The sequence below is a fragment of the Leguminivora glycinivorella genome, chromosome 12, assembly GCF_023078275.1.
Source record: "Leguminivora glycinivorella isolate SPB_JAAS2020 chromosome 12, LegGlyc_1.1, whole genome shotgun sequence".
Lineage (NCBI taxonomy): Eukaryota > Metazoa > Arthropoda > Insecta > Lepidoptera > Tortricidae > Leguminivora > Leguminivora glycinivorella.
The window spans coordinates 14343813-14362817 of record NC_062982.1 but is presented as its reverse complement, the minus strand read 5'-3'; the positions used below and the strand labels follow the sequence as shown (position 1 = coordinate 14362817).

Sequence of the window (19005 nt, the reverse complement as noted above, 5' to 3'; positions counted from 1 at the left end):
TATATCTAAAATGGGGTCAAATTCCCAGTAGTTGAACAACGTGCCCTATCTCTGAACGATTTGACCCCAATAGATGAACCAGGATAAAGCCACAACAATGTGCCCAATAGTGTAATTTTCTGTTTTGTGTGTATATAATTTTTCTTCGAATGTTTTTGTGTATTTGTTTTTACTATCTGTTTCTTTCTTTTTTAATTTCACCATTTTGTCCTGTGTATGTGTGCTGTACTGAATAAATGTCTTTTTCTTTCTTTCTTTCTTTCTTTCAGTATATGAACGATGTAATTCCAATAGATGAACAGGCGGGGACAAAAGTAGCATTTTAACTTTGCGCCTATTGTAAATGCATTTGTATTAATATAAAATGGTCTTACAATATTTAAACACAACAATAGTTAATTAAAAAAGATAGACATATTTTCAAAATGAAAGCGTTCATTTTCGCAACCACTACCTAAAACTTGAACGAATTCATATATTTGGTTCATGTTCTGGACACAACATTAATGAATTTAACGAACTAATTTGATGCGAAATTCATTACTGGAATCCTAAAAGAACGCAACCTAAAAGATGAACCAGAAACATTTCCTAGTTCACGTTTTGGGATACAGATTCTTTAGTTGAACAATCCCGTTTTCATACAAATTTAAACTTAAATAAATCCTTATTATATAAATAAAGCTCTGTTCATCTTTTGTTAAAAAGATCAACGACCAACAAGCAATAAATTTTATGTAAAAATAGTACATCTATCTATTTTATTCGAATTTATAATACCATTTGAAAAAACGAGCCTTTGTCCAAACGTTGACCGTCGTTCATCTTTTGGCACGAACGTACAATATTGGAACCATTAATTGACCATCAAATATCTCATAAAATAAGTAAAAAAACGTAATTCTTAATAATGTAAACAATAGAGACATTAGTCAAGAATATATAAAGAAGTAAACTGCGTCAATAAATGTAATATTCGATTTTTTACGAATTAAAAAGCTTTAATTTTGAAGGCCTCTCCTTAATAAGAAATCCATACAAAATGCGATTTTAGCGTGAAGCTCAAACTCGACGACCGCTGACCGCTCATGGACGTGTGCATGGTTCATTTTTCTGGGAATTAAAATTTTAGCTTCGGCGATAAGTTGATGCGTTTAAGAAAAATACTCCCGGGTGCGTAAAATGATTTGTGAATTAATTATTTACATTTTTAGACCCATCGGTCATCTTCTGGCTGTCGGTCATCTAATAATGGAGAATGGTATGGTCATCAAATCTTTAAGTGATCCCTTAAAGGGATAAGCTCGCCTTTGTACATAACCGTTATAATTATTCTCTGTACATGTAATTTGTTCTGTACAATAAAGTGTTTACTACTACTACTACTAATGGTGCAACTACCCTAAATTCCTTTCCATACAATCGTGCTCTGAAACACAAGACATTTGAAATTAATTTTCGGAAGCACAAGTAATACAAGTACCCTATACATTGCTATTATTCTTGCCAGAACATCAAAGTACCCGCTTATACCCTTACCCGCTGACCCTGCGATTACATTTGCTCTCCTAGTTAAGAGGAGAGGGGACGGCGGAGTCTTCACACAAATGTCGTCCTTATTTTCCTCTATGAATATTGGCAGTGTGGAAAATTTATATATTATAAATACCTAGTTCGATTTATATTAATCAAAGCTATAATAGTACACAATAGTGTGTTGACTTTTTTATAATTTATTGATTAATGTAAACATAAGAAGCAATAAACTGTTTTCATACATAATTATTACGAATATGGATTTTAGACGTATAATCATTAGTACCTAACTAAAATTCGAGCGTAGAGCCTTACCAAGGGCAATATGAATCTAACAATATTATATCAAACTATTTATTATATTAACTAGTTATTGTCTGATTTTAGCGCGATAAATGCGATAATACTCATGAAATAAGAATGGACGCGGATTTTATCACGTACAATTTACATTACATCCTAAACATTTCGAAAGTATCATAATATTTCCAATCATTTTAATATACAAAGAGGAAAGTGAGGTCTACGTTTGTACAAATAGACGATTTCGCACGGGTCTTTGTCTTAACTGAACACATGAAACCCTTGTTTGAACAAGATCCTATATAGATAAGAAATCGCAGTCACTTGCGCCATTACTCTACACGCAATCACATTGCTCTTAACAATATGACCATTAATAATTCGCTTTTATGTATAACAGATCAAGTTTCAGCTTTAGTCGTACCGTTTGATTAATTATTTACCCCGAGCAAGAGTGGGTTAATTAGAAATAGTGGGGTTTCCAAGTTTACGCATGTAGTTTTGAATGGGATTTAAATCAAACAAGATGTTTTTTATCCGTTTGGTGAAGGGTTTACAATTTCATCACCCCCTTTTTCTCCAGTGAGTTTCGTAGAAGTCGACAGTGGATACAGAGTAGGAGAGAGGCTGGCAACCTGTCACTGCGATATCACAATTTCGTTTACCTACCAACCGGCAGGTGGTCCTCCTGCTTGGCGACCCAGGTATGATCTTTTCACAGTTCGATCCTCATCCATCCTCTCAAGATGGCCCAAACAACTCTCTTGGTTGGAGTCTGTATGCTTTAGTCTCTTTCTGCCGGACGCCTCAGGTATCGCTGGAGCGACATGGTTGAGGCGGATCTGTGCGAACTCCAAGTCAAGAATTGGCGAGAGGTAGCGCAGGACTAAGATAAGTGGCGCTGTCTTGTATCGGAGGCCAAGTCTCATTTTAGGGCACTGAGCCAACGGAATAAGTAAGTACTCGTACTATCAATCCCTCTATTGCTAAGAGTGATACTGAAACTTCAGCAGTTTTATGTACTCTGCCTCTTATATGGGAGTACAGTATTTGGCTCCCGATTCAAGCGAAAGCAGCATCTTCACTACCTACACGCACTAGTAGAACGCAAAAGGTAATTGAATACTTATCAGCAAAATGACCCATTAATGTATAGGTCTGAATATAGTTTGATAATATGGGTAAGAATAATCAGAAATTTAAAGTCTTTTCTAATAATTTATTCTACGCAGGAATTAAACCGTGACAGCTGACATGGAACAGAACAATCTCACACCTCAGGATGCCGATTACCGGGCAAAGTGGAGAACACTGAGCATAATTGAAGAAGAAGAAGAGAGAAGAGAAATAAATACCTTTCAAAATTACCAACATATACGAGTAAATACACCCTCGATTAAATATACAAATATCTACAACCGTACCATCAAGTGGCAAATGTATCACACACACACTTACATGGTGTTACAGCAATTTAACCAGTAGATTGGTCCCCTGAGGAACACACAGCACTTAGAAAACAAATGACGCAACTAGAAACACATCCTAAAGGTTTTACTACATTTTACCAGCTTTTCTATAGCTCTGAGCCCCTACCATAAGTTTTTCAACTTTTGTAATGCGTTACTCGATAGTATAATTATTTTGGTTCTAGGTTCTAGTAACCATTTCTGCAGCTGTTCACTTTCTCTATAAAATGGTTAAATATGTTTTTTTTTTTTTAAATGGAGACCGAACGATTACGTACTTATATTATCCTGATATTTTTGGGGTCGGGGTTGAGGGGTGAGCTCACCATCACTAAGTATTGGAAATTTTAATGTCCACTACGTCACGCGCACGTGCATACCTACAAGTGAAAAAATCTGAACTGAAAGTAATAAAAATATTTTTTTAAATTGTCACGATTTCCAGTACATGATGAATGATGATTTGTGAAAATCAGATCTTCAACGTATTTTTTTTTATAAAATCGTACAAATGTCATTATCGTTATCTCATGGTAAAGGGTATGTTAGTTAAAACGCTCCCTCAAGAATTCTCTTTGGCGGTTACAAGGTAATGCAGGTGCATTAGCCGTTTACCAATGAATTTTTTGTAGGATTAAAATACTGGGGCAGTAAACATATACATCTAGCATGATCTTGGCACTTCAAATGGGTTATAATTTAATACCTATAACATATTTAAAAACCGGCCAAGAGCGTGTCGGGCCACGCTCAGTGTAGGGTTCCGTAGTTTTCCGTATTTTTCTCAAAAACTACTGAACCTATCAAGTTCAAACTAATTTTCCTAGAAAATCCTTATAAAGTTCTACTGTTGTGATTTTTTTCATATTTTTTCAACATATGGTTCAAAAGTTAGAGGGGGGGGACGCACTTTTTTTTCCTTTAGGAGTGATTATTTCCGAAAATATTAATAATATCAAAAAACGATCTTAGTAAGCCCTTATTCATTTTTAAATACCTATCCAACAATATATCACACGTTGGGGATGGAATGAAAAAATATATCAGCCCCCACTTTACATGTAGGGGGGGTACCCTAATAAAACATTTTTTTCCATTTTTTATTTTTGCACTTTGTTGGCGTGATTGATATACATATTGGTACCAAATTTCAGCTTTCTAGTGCTAACGGTTACTGAGATTATCCGCGGACGGACGGACGGACGGACGGACGGACGGACGGACAGACGTACAGACATGGCGAAACTATAAGGGTTCCTAGTTGACTACGGAACCCTAAAAATATGTATTCGCATCATGCTTAGGTATTAGTGAAAGCTAAAAAACCTGCGCAGTCGTGATCTTGCTAATAGTTACGCCGTGTCTTGCGTGGGCGACGGTCGCGCGACCGTCGCGCGACCGTCGCCGTCGCGTCTCATACTTCCATATCGATAAGGTTTGATTTCGTATGCGTCGCATCGCCGTCGCGCGATCATCGCGCGACCGTCGCCCAGGCAAGCCACGGCGTTAGTGTTTCTAAAAATGGACGTTTCACATCTCTCCTCTGTCACAACTCACCTCGGTTTCAGCTACCAACGCTTATGGGATATTTAATGTTTCGATCTGTATCTTCTGTCAATGATTGTAGTCATCCTGTTTCGATAGTAACCAAAATAGCTCTAACTGGTCACTTTGGTTTTTTTAAATATAAATAGTTAATTTCGCCCTCGCGTCAAGTTCGACTATTTCAAGATTATAATAAAATTATGGTTTCGCCAAAATGCTAATGCTAAATAAATTTTATTATTAAGATAAACAGAGACTAGTGTTTCGTTCATTATGCCGTAAACCGTTGGCCTTTTGGCGAGACTCTATGATCTTGAAGTGGTCGTACTTAACAAATCGTTCGAATTAATTTAGTAAACCAAATTTTTCAAAATAGAACCTAGCCTCGTCCTGCCCACCGTATACAGTTTGAGCCATTGAAAACCATATTATTTAATTAATAAAGATTTTCCTTTGTATCACGATTTAGTTAAAAGTTTTAACTAAATCGTGATACAAAGGAAAATCTTTAATTAATAAAGACCAAATTATTTAATTAATAAAGATTTTCCTTTGTATCACGATTTAATTAAAAGTTTTAACTAAATTGTGATACAAAGGAAAATCTTTATTAATTAAATAATTTGGTTTTCAATGGCTCAAACTGTATACGGTGGGCAGGACGAGGCTGCCTAGGTTCTATCTTGAAAAATTTGGTTTTAACTTAAGACATTAAAAAAATGTAAGTAGGTAGTTTTTGCTTCTAATTTATAAGTTCCAAAAAATGGGTATGTCCTTTATAAATCACATTGGGCAGGACGAGGCTGGGCCAATAATAGTCGCATAGCGAAGTTGCACAGCTTCAGGGTAGTTTTCAATTTCGCCGTCTATGTTTGCTTACTCGTCTAGGTTATTATTTATAACCCCCGACGCAAAAACGACGGGGTGTTATAAGTTTGTCTGTCTGTCTGTATGTGGCATCGTAGCTCCCGAACGGATGAATCGATTTCGATTTTTTTTTTGTTTGAGAGCTGAGTTAGTAGGGAGTGTTCTTAGCCATGTTTCATGAAAAATTTTAATTTTAGGTTATTTGAATTTGCTATGTAGGGAGTGTTTTGAATCGACACGAGCTATAAATGCACACGAATCGTCCGGTACAGTAGGTACATTACATACTTATATATAATTATGACCCTTTGAAGTTTCGACATTAAATACAACAAACATACAACAACAAGAAGAACCATAAGTACCTACTGTAATAGTTATTTGTGTTACAAGGGGGCAAGTTTGTTGTTTAACAGCACGTGAGAATATTGATATACCCGAATACGCGAAAGATTCCAATATTTTTTTAAATACCAGTCACGAGTTATCAATTAAAGATTTTTTCCTTATTTTTTTTTATTAAAAAAGTTTTAGTAATACTGTAGAGTCACTCTTTAAAAATCTGACTCCCACTTTGGTCAGGATTTCCTGAACTCTCCTTAATCTTAATTAGCAGGACTTAATCCGGGATAACAGCCCTATTTAATGTTTTGTAGGCCAATTCGAATCTACACTGATATCATTATAGATATCGTTCAAATATCTTGCAAGTAGTGTAATATTGGTGCACCTGGATCAAAGAAGATCCAGGTGCCACCAATATTACACATTAGAATACTAATTTGAATCGATCGATCATTCAAATACTCATTTTGCATCCATTCAAGATGTCACGTATTCAAGTAGTGAGGTATTATAATGCTAGTAGGTACATCTAGCTACCACCAATATTACATATTATAATAGGTACTAATTCGAATCGATCGATCATTAAAAAATTTTTCGTTCACTTAAGAAGTCTCATATTCAAGAAGTGAGGTAGCAGAATACTTGTAGATTACGTAAATGTAACTGCAATAAATATTACACGTTCGAATACTTTTCAAAGCAATCCAAGAAATCATCATTCAAATATTAATTTCGTCTCCATTCAAGAAGTCATGTATTCAATGGAACTAGCGAGATAGGAGAATGCTTGTACTAGGTACATCTAGTTGACTCGTTTTACCTACCTATTCAAATATGTGCTAATTTTACATCAATTAAGGAAGTCATGTATTTAAGAGGGGGATATTTAGAATATTAGTAGGTAATTAACACGGTATAACTATAATCGAGTTTTTGTATACATTGAGGTATGTAATCTGAAATCTCTAAATAGAAATGTCTACCCGATATGAGTAATGATTTTGATTTCGTACTGATGAGTTAGGTACTGTTCTCTTAATAAGATATTATTTTATAGTTTTATGTACCTACTCTAGGTAATTAACATTGAGGTAAAAGTTGGATATAGTTAAATGAAATTACGTGTACTTTTATAATGTTTATTAACTTAAGAACTATGTTCATATTACACAATCACATTAAATTGTACCCTTATTCGATGGTGTACCCATGTGGCGTATCTGAGTAGACCATTTTCATGTAATAATAAATTTAATATTACATTAGTTTTACCACAGTTTGAAGGTCCACATATTATACAGCGGATTGTATTAGGTAATAATGTACTATGTCTTGTATTTTTATGCACGTCATTTTCAACGATTATATTATTTACTTCCAGAGTTTGGGTATGCTTAATGAATTTCATTGTTATTATGAAAAAAATATGATATCTCAACGCTTTTTATAGGATATGTCTTAACATAAATAAAACAATTGATTAACAGAGTAAATAAATTTATTAAATTTCTGGAGATTATTACAGATAGGTACAAAAAAAAAACAAACAAAAACAAATTTTAGTATCACATTATTATATAATTTAAAATATAGTCTTACAGTGCCCCCATGGTAATGTTTGTATATTGTCAGGCAATATCTGCCTTTTATCATCGTTGCAGTTTAAAACTACTTTATCAACTTGCTGTGAATATAAAACATGTTTGATTGATCGAATCATATTCATATTATGGGTATACACTTTTTTTGTTTGCAAAACTTTGTCAAAATGTTTAATTCTTAATTTATTCGTTATAGGTTTTGTGACACCTTTTGCTTTCGTTATTGTCTTCTTTACATTTTTTAAACAGTACAGTTTTGCTCTTAATCCAATAAATTCAGTAATTACCGTACCACCAAATTCATCTTTAAATAAACCAGGTACTTTAGCATTTAGTTTAGGTATACCATAAGGGTTATTGTGGTCATAATTACTAGTATCATATTTTGATATGTTTTTATTTAGATCATTGTAAAAGTCATCAGTAATAATGTTATAAAGAAGGCTATCAGTATCAGTATAACAGAGTTTCACGTTTTCTTTGTACGTTTTTTTAATGAAATTATAATGAAATTGATATAAATGTGTTTTTGCCAATTCTAAAACTGTAAATCCAATATAAATCGGGCGGTCTAAACAAATTTTTTCAGGACTTAATTGAACAGCCACAAAGTTTTCATTAAATATGGATACATTCTTTACATTAGGTTTTAATAATATTTTTTCTGCACCTAAGTGTTTGTTTGTTTTATTGTCATTGTCTTTCCATTTTATTGCTAATTGAACATGTAAATGTTTTCGCTTATTTTCAATCGTTTTTCCAAATATAGCATTATTTAATAGTTTAAAAAAGTCTTTCTCAAATGAAGTAGAAGCTTCTTGTCGTAATCGAGTATTTAGATCAATATATTTTTGTAAGAAGTTAGACTGTCTAAAACGTAGAATGCGATGTATTTTCTGTAACACTAACCCGTTCTTTAAACATTCCTTCAAATGTACGAAATGAATGATATAGTTGTATTTGTCATATAAATTTGCAATTAACTTTTCTGACTTCCCACCTGGGGGAACAAACCTTTCAGGTGCAAAAGGCAAATCGGCATGCAGATCGTGTAAATGATCAGGATAACTCATGTCAACTTCTAAAATGTATCCATGTTCACCGTTTTCTGGTATAGTCAGTATGTCAAAATTTCTAACCCGATCTAAAGTTAAAAACTCAAAGTCTGATACAGGTAATTTTTGTCTCATAGCATAACCATAGAGATTGTTACAATCCAGATACATCAAATATGAGGTGGGTCTAGAAGTATCAAAATCAGGGGTGTATTTATTGTTTGCTTTTGAATTCCGAAGAGAACACTGGGCTAATCCACCACGTATCCCTCTTTCTATCATCTGATATACTTCTAAGTCGTGTATTAACTGTAATTTTAACCGTCTGTAAACAAAAGCATAGCATCCCAACTTAAATTAGGTGCAGATACATAATAGGCTGGGTCTAGATTATAATGCTTCAAACTTGTATTTCTAAAATGTTCAAACACATCGCTTAACAACAAGACGTCACATTTTAAGTATAAATCAGTATATTCCCCTAAAGTCATTATATTAAAAGCTGACCACACAGTTTCGGCATGATTATAATCAATATCTGAGATGTGTTTAGATTTTAGAGTATTATAAAACATTTCTTTTGTCGGTAGTTTATTGTCTTCATATTTCAACCAGGAATCAATGTAATCATAGGGATAAACACCTTTACGTGTTAATAACTGAAAGTGGTGGGTATCAGTAAATTCTTTAGACAAGTTAACAAAATCCTCTTTATTCAAACTTTTGGTTAACTCAAATAAACTGGAACTAAGAAATTGAAAAGAATCGATAAACTTTATTTCAATTGGTTTGGCGCTCGATTTGTTAGTAGAATATATAGTTTTTGTTATGCTTGAATATTTTTCCTTGGACTGTGGCATTATTTTGATAGACCCGGGGTACTTTGCAAGTTCTTCTATAAATAAATGACTATCATACCCCGTCAAATTATGTAAGACAACTGGTATAAAGGAACAGATTCTGTATTTCAAATTGCAAAGTGAATGAGCTGCACCTCTGTACTCTGATGTAATGTGATCGTGATCACGGACTTTGTCACCAAATAAAAACTGCTTACAAATATGACAGTGTGTAGCATTCTCATAATTACACTTTTCTTTATATGTTAATGGATTCATAGGATTATTTTTAATTAGTATGTTGTGAATTTCATGAATATCGTTTATTAACCATTCAACAAAAACTTTTACACAATCTTCACCTCTGTAAGAAACATATTTATTCAAACTTGCATCGTGCGAGCAGCATATGTAATAACCGAAACATGTCGGGACATGCTTTTTTAGGTTTTGCGTATTTTTACTACTGTCTGAATTACAATTAATTAACATACTTTCAAAATCAGCGTATATAATAAAATTGATTTTTTGTTTACGTTCGAAGTTCTTAAATTGAATGACAGTATTTTCATTAGGTAAAACTGTTACAATTTCGGAACAATGGTGTGTTTTAAATTTATTATCGCTTTTAAAAAATTGCAAACATGAGTCACAGAAATGCATGTGGCCTCTATGTAAAGTTACTTGTCTTCTAACTAATCGTACCAGGTCTTTAATTAAACAGTAATGTCCTTTACCAACGACTTCAATATATAATAGATTAAAATGATTATTTTTCTTTGATTTGGATCTATATAGAGGACCTGTTACTGCATACTTATTATCCAATCCATATATACAAATGCTTATATCAGGGTTATTTTTTTCAAATAACTGTATATCGCTGACTGATAATGGGAATGACATTCCATCGATATTTAAAACATCTGAATAGTGCGGGTATGATTTAGTTCGACACACATTATTCTTTGCAGGATATAGACCAACCAGTATACTCCATAAAAAGCAACAATTATCGTTGTTTTGAATATTAATGCAGCTTTTAGTATTTTTGACACTTGGGGGTATAGGTATGTAAGTACCTCCTCGCATCGGACAATACTTGTTTACGTTAACTTCTAAATGACTTATTGCGACAAAAGACCAGCCTGATTCACGGTGCTCAAATTCTATAACTTTATTTTTTAAATGTTCAATCGTATTTTCAAACAGTTCATTGATATTTGTGTTTTCATAAATAACATCATATTTTGTATTGAATGACTTTAACTGTTGTTTGCCTGAATGAGGTAATGTAAAGTAAACGAAAAGCTCATAGTTTATTTTGATACTTTTATGTTCCCGTAATGACATTTCTACAACTTTCATAATGTTACTTTTGATATCACACAAAAACGTCTCAGGAGTTACGTATTCATTTTGTGTTGCATTCAGACGATAGGTGACTATTCTGTTTTTAAAGGCTGTTGCTATAATTTCAATATTATTCAAATCAGTTTTCAATATGCAATTCGATTTATGTAAATTAGTTCTCAAATGGGCATTGTATTCATTCTTAGGCAATTTAATTTGACATTTGTCACATTTCATTAAAATAGTTCTGGATAACGGACGGTTACGTGATCCCACTGTAAACAAAATAACACACTTTATAGATATCATTTTATTCCAAATTAGTACTACAATAGATATACATTTATAATTAATTAAAGTATGTATTATATAATACTTATATTCCATTTCATAACATAGGTAATGTAATTCAAAATGAATATGGGTAAAAAACATTATTAATAGATGTCAACAAATAAATGAGGGCTCACATCTGTGCTATTACTTTTACGTTGTGTTCAGGATAGTTGGATCCACGCATAGTTCAATCTATGCAATTGGTCCCATATTTTACAAAAAGGAATAATTCTATGTACGAAAAAGAAATAAATTCACTCTAACACGTTTGAACATTTAGTTAAAATTATTCACAGAACGTAAAAGGAATACCACAAATATCAGCTCGTTATTTATTAGTCATTTATTTATAATCCTCGTATTTTATTACAGATGCACTAATAAGTGTGGTAATAAGAGATATATACGATGGCTTAAATTGATCAATAATAATTGCTAACAAATGACGGCGCACATGTTCGGTATTCCTTTCGCGTTGCGTGAATAAAATTAGCCAAGTGTCTCCAAGCTTCAGTATTATCATCGGTTCGGTTTTTAATATTTACTACAGCATGACGCCATCGATTTACTGGTGTCACCTTTTCAATATCATCGCATTTATACACTTTGACCTCAACAAAGTGGGTGCCCTTTTTATCAGGATTTGTCTGACGAGCAAAACCGTTCGCAAGTCGTCGTGAAATGTACGATAATAATTTACCCTCCCCTGCAGGTTGGTTCGCTTCTAATCCCTCGTCATCGCTATCGGCACCGAATAGTTCCGCTGCAGTGCCGTGCCGCGGCTTCACAGGAGCTATTCTGACCCTCTTGCTCGAGCTTGCTGACGATGTCGATGGCTTGGATTTTTCTTTTTTCGACCGCGTCAGCCTTCGGTGGTAGCGGTGGCGGTGCTGGCAAATCTTCCTCAGTGGAGGATGAGAGATACGAATCGGTATGGGACGAACGTTTTGACCTGGAAATAAAAATAAGTTACTATTAAAATATTATTAATTTATAATCTGCGTTAGAATACTACGTAAAGGCTATTTTATGGTTTTGAGAACACACAACTATCTAATATTTATGTATACACCTACCTCTTGCTCGAGCTCGTCGATGTCGGCGGCTTGGATTTTTTCTTTTTGTCGATCACGTCAACCTTCGGCGGTGGCGGCGGCGGTGCCGACGAATCTTCCTCCGTGGAGGATGAGAGATATAAATCTTCAGCGTGGGACGAGGGTTTTGACCTGGAAATAAAATAAATAATGTGCTATTAAAATAATTCATTTATAATTATAATTCTCCATTACTCTAACGTTGTTTTATTTGAATAATGATTAATTATTTTTACGAGTTTGTTACTTTGCGAATATAAATAAATAAATAATATAGGATATTCTTACTAAGTCCTACAGTAAGTTTGCGTTGCGAGTACTCGCATAATAACACATAGAAAACAACCATGACTCGGGAACAAATATATGTGTTCATCACACAAACCCTTACTGAGATTCGACCCAGAAGCCCCTGGCTTAGTAGCTAGTCACTAACCAGTAGGTCAGATAAGTCGTCAAAATTATATAAGCAACATTACAATATACATTTATTCACACTTACATTGTATGATGATGATGTCCTTGTAGCTTCAGTAGAGAGAACAGTGGGTTTTCCTTGCTTCCTGTGTAGCGGAATGAATCAAGAGGATCGATCTGAGGAGCTTAAGTAGTGAAAATTCACGTGGAGCTAACGCAATACCTATATGAAATTTGTCAACGTGATTGAAAAACGCAACTCAGCACTTAGTCGGTGGAAACAATCATCGATTGCAAATCCCACAACGCAGCAAAATCAGATCACCGTGTATAATATAAAACAAATACGTGAAGGTACTTACCATATATTTTTTATTCATTAAATTCATTTTATGGTTTTAATCTTAGAAAAACAGACAATGTCGCGATCGGAGCTAGTATATTTTATTTGCTTTAGTGCATTATTGCTAACATCGTAAATCCAATCGTATCTCAATACAATGTGATGTCATTTTTTTTAAACGTTTGATTTTGAACTCTAATAACACAATAATTTCAGATATAAACCCCCGAAAATAAGTGAAAATATTATTTACTCTTATATATTCAACGCGATTAGTTCTACGGAAAATATGTCGGTAAGTATTTTTTTTAGAGTGAGTGTTTGTATTATTATTATAAAATAATTTCAAATTATAATGGTTACATTACTCATACGTAATTGATATAAAATAATAATTAAGTAAATACAATTTTTAATGTATGTGTCTGCTTAGCGCTAAGTCCACCTGTAGTCACCTACTTCGTTAATTTCATCGGATTTCTCTGTAACTTATGTTTTTTTTTTGTGTGCAATAAAATATTTTATTATTAATGTAACTTATTTCAAGTTTTCATTTAATTAAAAGTTAATACTCGTAGTTAACATTAAACTAATAACTTAATTATTAATTACAGGATACATCAGAACACCTATTCAACTTCGTTCCTTTGGCATCATCCCAAACTCAAAGTCAGAGTGAACGGGAGTCAGGGGTGAGACGTCTGTCCTTGGGGGTCAAGAGGAAGGCAACACCCGTTTACTCGTTTATCAAAAAACCACATCGGAATGGAGGTACAAAAGTCATCAAAATAGAAATTTACGACAGTAACAAATTGAATGAGAACTTTGAACATATATGTAAATGTAATGCCGAGCTGTGTGCCCAATATGTAGTGAAAAATACGTTATTAGACCAAGTTTACGAATTAACGCGTAGAGTAATTGACAAGATAGACGAAGGTTTGTCCTCAGATACGCCACATGGGTACACCATCGAATAAGGGTACAATTTAATGTGATTGTGTAATATGAACATAGTTCTTAAGTTAATAAACATTATAAAAGTACACGTAATTTCATTTAACTATATCCAACTTTTACCTCAATGTTAATTACCTAGAGTAGGTACATAAAACTATAAAATAATATCTTATTAAGAGAACAGTACCTAACTCATCAGTACGAAATCAAAATCATTACTCATATCGGGTAGACATTTCTATTTAGAGATTTCAGATTACATACCTCAATGTATACAAAAACTCGATTATAGTTATACGTGTTAATTACCTACTAATATTCTAAATATCCCCCTCTTAAATACATGACTTCCTTAATTGATGTAAAATTAGCACATATTTGAATAGGTAGGTAAAACGAGTCAACTAGATGTACCTAGTACAAGCATTCTCCTATCTCGCTAGTTCCATTGAATACATGACTTCTTGAATGGAGACGAAATTAATATTTGAATGATGATTTCTTGGATTGCTTTGAAAAGTATTCGAACGTGTAATATTTATTGCAGTTACATTTACCTACAATCTACAAGTATTCTGCTACCTCACTTCTTGAATATGAGACTTCTTAAGTGAACGAAAAATTTTTTAATGATCGATCGATTCGAATTAGTACCTATTATAATGTGTAATATTGGTGGATACGTGACATCTTGAATGGATGCAAAATGAGTATTTGAATGATCGATCGATTCATAATTTATATTGGTGGCACCGTTCTTTGATCCAGGTGCACCAATATTACACTACTCTTGCATTTTACTCGTGCTTGCGCGTAGCTGTATTGGCGCAAGACGTACGAGGACTAAATGACCATGGATTGTAGACCACATGGTCGTCATGGCACCACTTTTCCATCAGAATATAATAAAATATGACAGAGAGCCACTTACCAATTTTTTTTTTATTTATTATAAAGCCCATTTAATGGGCTTACTCTTGGCCACAGACTAGCCGAAGGCAAAGACGTGGCCTACGATGGAGTGAGCTCGCCCAGAAGATGCCTGTTCACTCTTGATTTGAAGGTTGCCGGGTAATTTTCATAAAGTTGGAGAGAAAAAGCAGTATCCTGCACGGTGCTGGTTGAAGCTCGGTAATAGTAGCTATTATCTATTCTATCTCTTCAGTATAATGATATGCTTCATGAGAGTGTACAGGATGACATAAGATTAGGTATTTAGATCCTGCTTAAAACCTTCCATCTATTTTTTTCTATGTGTGAATGACATCATTCAGATATTCTGATGTAAGTGTGCATTTGAATTGGCTTGTTAAACCTTTTTGCCCTCAAGAACCGCGCAATCATCTGCCTATTTAATATTAAGGTATATTCATACCACATTTTAATGAAAAGGGTTAAATTTAATAGCCATATCGTAATTATCTGATTTACTTAATCCTTTAAATCTTTGTATCAAAGTAATCTGATTAAGCTTTTGAAATAAGAAACCTCGGCTCAAAGCTTTAATCAGTACTTAGGCGCGTTAAAATAATTTACAATTCATAGAATATTTGCGTAGCTATAATGATAGTATCTCAAATTGAAATAGATATTTTGTTTAAATCTGAGGTTATTTCTCAAATTAATACACATTATTCATTATGTTATCTATGTTCAGTTGATTTATTTAGATAGATGATGATATTAACCGCACACTACTACAGCAATATTACAGCTTCTAGAACATTCTTTGTGACTGTGTGACTAGCTAAAATGACAGTCGTCGACGCTAGACGCCGATCGAAAACAGTCTGACTCTGTCGCAACAATATGGAAGCGCAATACGGATAGTAAATATTTGTGCATTCGGCTACTTACCATGACGTTGTTGGCGATAGGCCCGGCGATGTTGCCTAAACGTCCAATATACATTAGCCTTTAAGCAATACAGTTTCATCGGCACTCTCGTTCACGTATTCGGTCTCATTATTTTACTATGCGGCTGCAATTCAGTAAAGTGTTACGGACCGTGAATCCCGATGGCCGGCTTTAACGGTCGTCTCATAAAGTAAATAGCGCTTGGACATTGTCATGGCGCTTGGAGCTGGGAATTCGAAATACATATTAAAATTATACTGAAAACATATTGGTGACTTGTACTTCCTCACTCTAATGGGCGGCTTATAGTGCGCGATAAGGATGGCTTGTATCAAGTTTGAATTGATTTTGTATTCATTCTGATTTTGTTTCTAAATAAGATCCCAAGGGTAGTTTGTCTGTAATCTTTCGGGTTTGTTGGTGCGTTAAAAGATTTTCTATAGGGGTAGTAGTTTAGTTCCGAGCTCAACAGGGTATCCACTATTTGCGATAAGTAATTAAAAAACCTACCAGAAGTTATCAAGTATATGAGTAAGCCAGAGGGCGCTATAAGTCCTTAAAGAAACGCAAATACATATGACGGAAAGATCGACCTGTGCCGCTGTTATCCTGATGGACGAGGGAGCGGTTTACTTAAAGCCATCTATTTTGCCACGATTACAGACTCGGTTCCAATCTCAGGAATTAGATACCTTAAAAGTAACTTTTGCTTTAATGTACCTAATTTATTAGTTCTTAATTATCTTTAATATAATCTAGAAAAATAGCCTTCAAAATTCTTGGAAGTCTTAAGTCCCTTGGAAATTAAATTTATTATTCACAGTTCGTTCTCGCTGTTTAAAAATAATAGAAGATATTAATTAAATCTTTTTCAACTGTAGCTCGAACTTAGTTCAGAATTCTATCCTTCGGAACGGTTGTTATTTATTATCTGCTAATATACGAAAGCACTAGCATTCTGTAGCAGCTGCGCCGAAGGAAACAAAACTAAATGGGAGCATTTGATCAGTAACTTTACACAAAATCGTATCTGAATCCGCACCCAGCCAACCCAGAAAACCTTAAACTTAAGCTGCTAAAGTTTACATTTCAATATCGGGTTTATATTATACACGAGGATGATTAAACATAGTCGATTTGACGTTTTTCCCTCGAGTTATTTTGAAATCGTCGCCGTTTTATGCTCGCTGCGATTTTAATTAAAGTTGTCGGCGCTGCAAAACGCTCGATTTAAAAATTCATTTAACCATTTACTAGTGTTGTGATTAAGTAATTTATTTTGGCGGGTTACTTAATGTATCTTGATAAGGAAGCCAAAAATATTAAGTTCAAATATCTGGTTTTGCTGAGCGCTCTAGATTATTTGTTAAGTATTTATACTTAGTGTATTCTATATAATTTGATTTAGTTTAGTTATTAATATACGCTAATTTACATTTACAATTTTTTTTTAGAATATTACAAAAAATATCAATTCCACTGGTACCTAAATTTAGGCATTATGTCTTGGCGTAAGCACGATTGGTTTTCTTAGTTTCATGTTTGATCGTAAAGGTTTTTGTTTAGTAATACGCTAAGGTAATATTACATAATATCTAGGCATTATAATTATAATAGTTTCTGATCGTAAACAGTAACCAAGGTAACTACATAATATCTACATAATTATAATATCTGCACTTGGAAAACGAAAACAAACTATTTTCTATGAAATATAAACGTCTACGAAAAATATAAACAATCTTTAGAATTTATTAAAGTAAAAACGTATTAAGTATTAAGTAACGTAATAAGCCATAAAAAACTAAAGTGTAATTTGCAGATAATAAATAAGTGACATTGATTACGAGTATGCTATTGCAGATTTGTAGGACGTAGGAAAATTACAATACCAGTACTACCATGTTTTCAAATCAACATAATAAAAACACTTATGTAGCATATAGGTATATGTACCTAAAACACATACGAGCAGCATATACTGTGACCTAAAACACCAAATGTATGCCAAAGTATTACCTTTAAGAGGATAATTTACATTAAGTAGTAGTAAACACAATCTTCATCGGCAAAGTACGCCTCATTAGTGCCCCTGGTCTAATATTAAGCAGGCCCGGATTACAGGCAACGGCGAAGTTCTAATTGAAATCATGATAATGTGCGCTTTTATGTGAGGTGTAAAATTCTCAGGTATATATTTCATGTTTGCTTATTCTAGAAAAACTTGGGCCAATAAGGTGTATCGACATCGCCAGCTGACTTTTTGTAAGTGCTTACCTACTGTGTTGCTCAACGGGCTCCACTATGGTTTTGCCTAGTGCCGTTCGCGCGTGTAGTCACAGAATATATAATAGTACAAGTACAGAAGGCCCACTGCTTTGATGTTCACGACATGCCGCCTTTTTAAATGCCTACAAAATTCTTACAAAGAAACGAGCCGCACATGCGCGGCGACCGGCTATAGGGTTGCCTATGGATTAAAACGAATTAATACTCAGATAAAATGTTGTACTATTATATTCAAGTCTTGGGTACTTTATAGGTATATCTATAGTATTTATATATTTTTGTTTAAGTTCCAACATCACAAGTCTTATTGAACCTTTCCGGGGTACTTATTAATAGTAGATCTGTGTAAAAATGTCCTATGGTATTTATTCTATTCATGATATCTATTTAACTAAGCATTATTAGCCATTCCACAAGCCGACATCGCATAAGAACCTTAAAAAAAACTCGCGACGGAAAGTAACAATAGAACGTGCGAACGTGCGTTCCGTGAGAACGCGCGCCACCCCTGATTAGGCCGCGAACTCGCGGCCGCAAGCATGTACTTGCAGCGCGGCGATAGAATCGCGGAGTGAGCCGCCCCTGGTGTAGTGCCGAATTGGCGTTCGGGGCCGGACGGCCGGACGCACGGACTTCGGCACCGTTCGGGTATTGAACACACGAGGCGGCCGGCGGACCGATCGATTTATTGCCGTGCCGGTTTGTATTAAAAAAATAGGTGAATTTTAAAATTTATGTTAATATAGCGAACGAATACGAATTGGTTTTATACATACTCATTTTATTTGAGTCA

The 19005-nt window shown here is 34.1% G+C and overlaps 2 protein-coding genes across 2 annotated transcripts; one reads left to right on the top strand and one right to left on the bottom strand.

Moving 5' to 3' along the window:
* Positions 1 to 11993: 11993 nt before the first annotated feature.
* Positions 11994 to 12982, bottom strand: LOC125232012. The gene is made up of 3 exons (XM_048137622.1): positions 12849 to 12982; positions 12329 to 12478; positions 11994 to 12204 (listed from the first exon to the last, which is right to left on the bottom strand). Coding segments are annotated over exons 1-3 (363 nt in total). The 5' UTR covers positions 12851 to 12982.
* Positions 12977 to 14152, top strand: LOC125231805. Its single transcript, XM_048137384.1, has 3 exons — positions 12977 to 13117; positions 13323 to 13401; positions 13721 to 14152. Exons 2-3 carry the CDS (start codon positions 13396 to 13398, stop codon positions 14084 to 14086), a joined length of 372 nt encoding a protein of 123 aa, XP_047993341.1. The 5' UTR covers positions 12977 to 13117; positions 13323 to 13395; the 3' UTR covers positions 14087 to 14152.
* The last annotated feature ends 4853 nt before the right edge of the window (positions 14153 to 19005 follow it).

What these genes read in the sequence shown, in the direction of transcription:
- LOC125232012 (XM_048137622.1), bottom strand. An exon ending in TCGACGAGCTCGAGCAAGAG is followed by an intron (nt 12,205 to 12,328) that starts GTAGGTGTATAC and finishes TTTTATTTCCAG; the next exon opens with GTCAAAACGTTCGTCCCATA.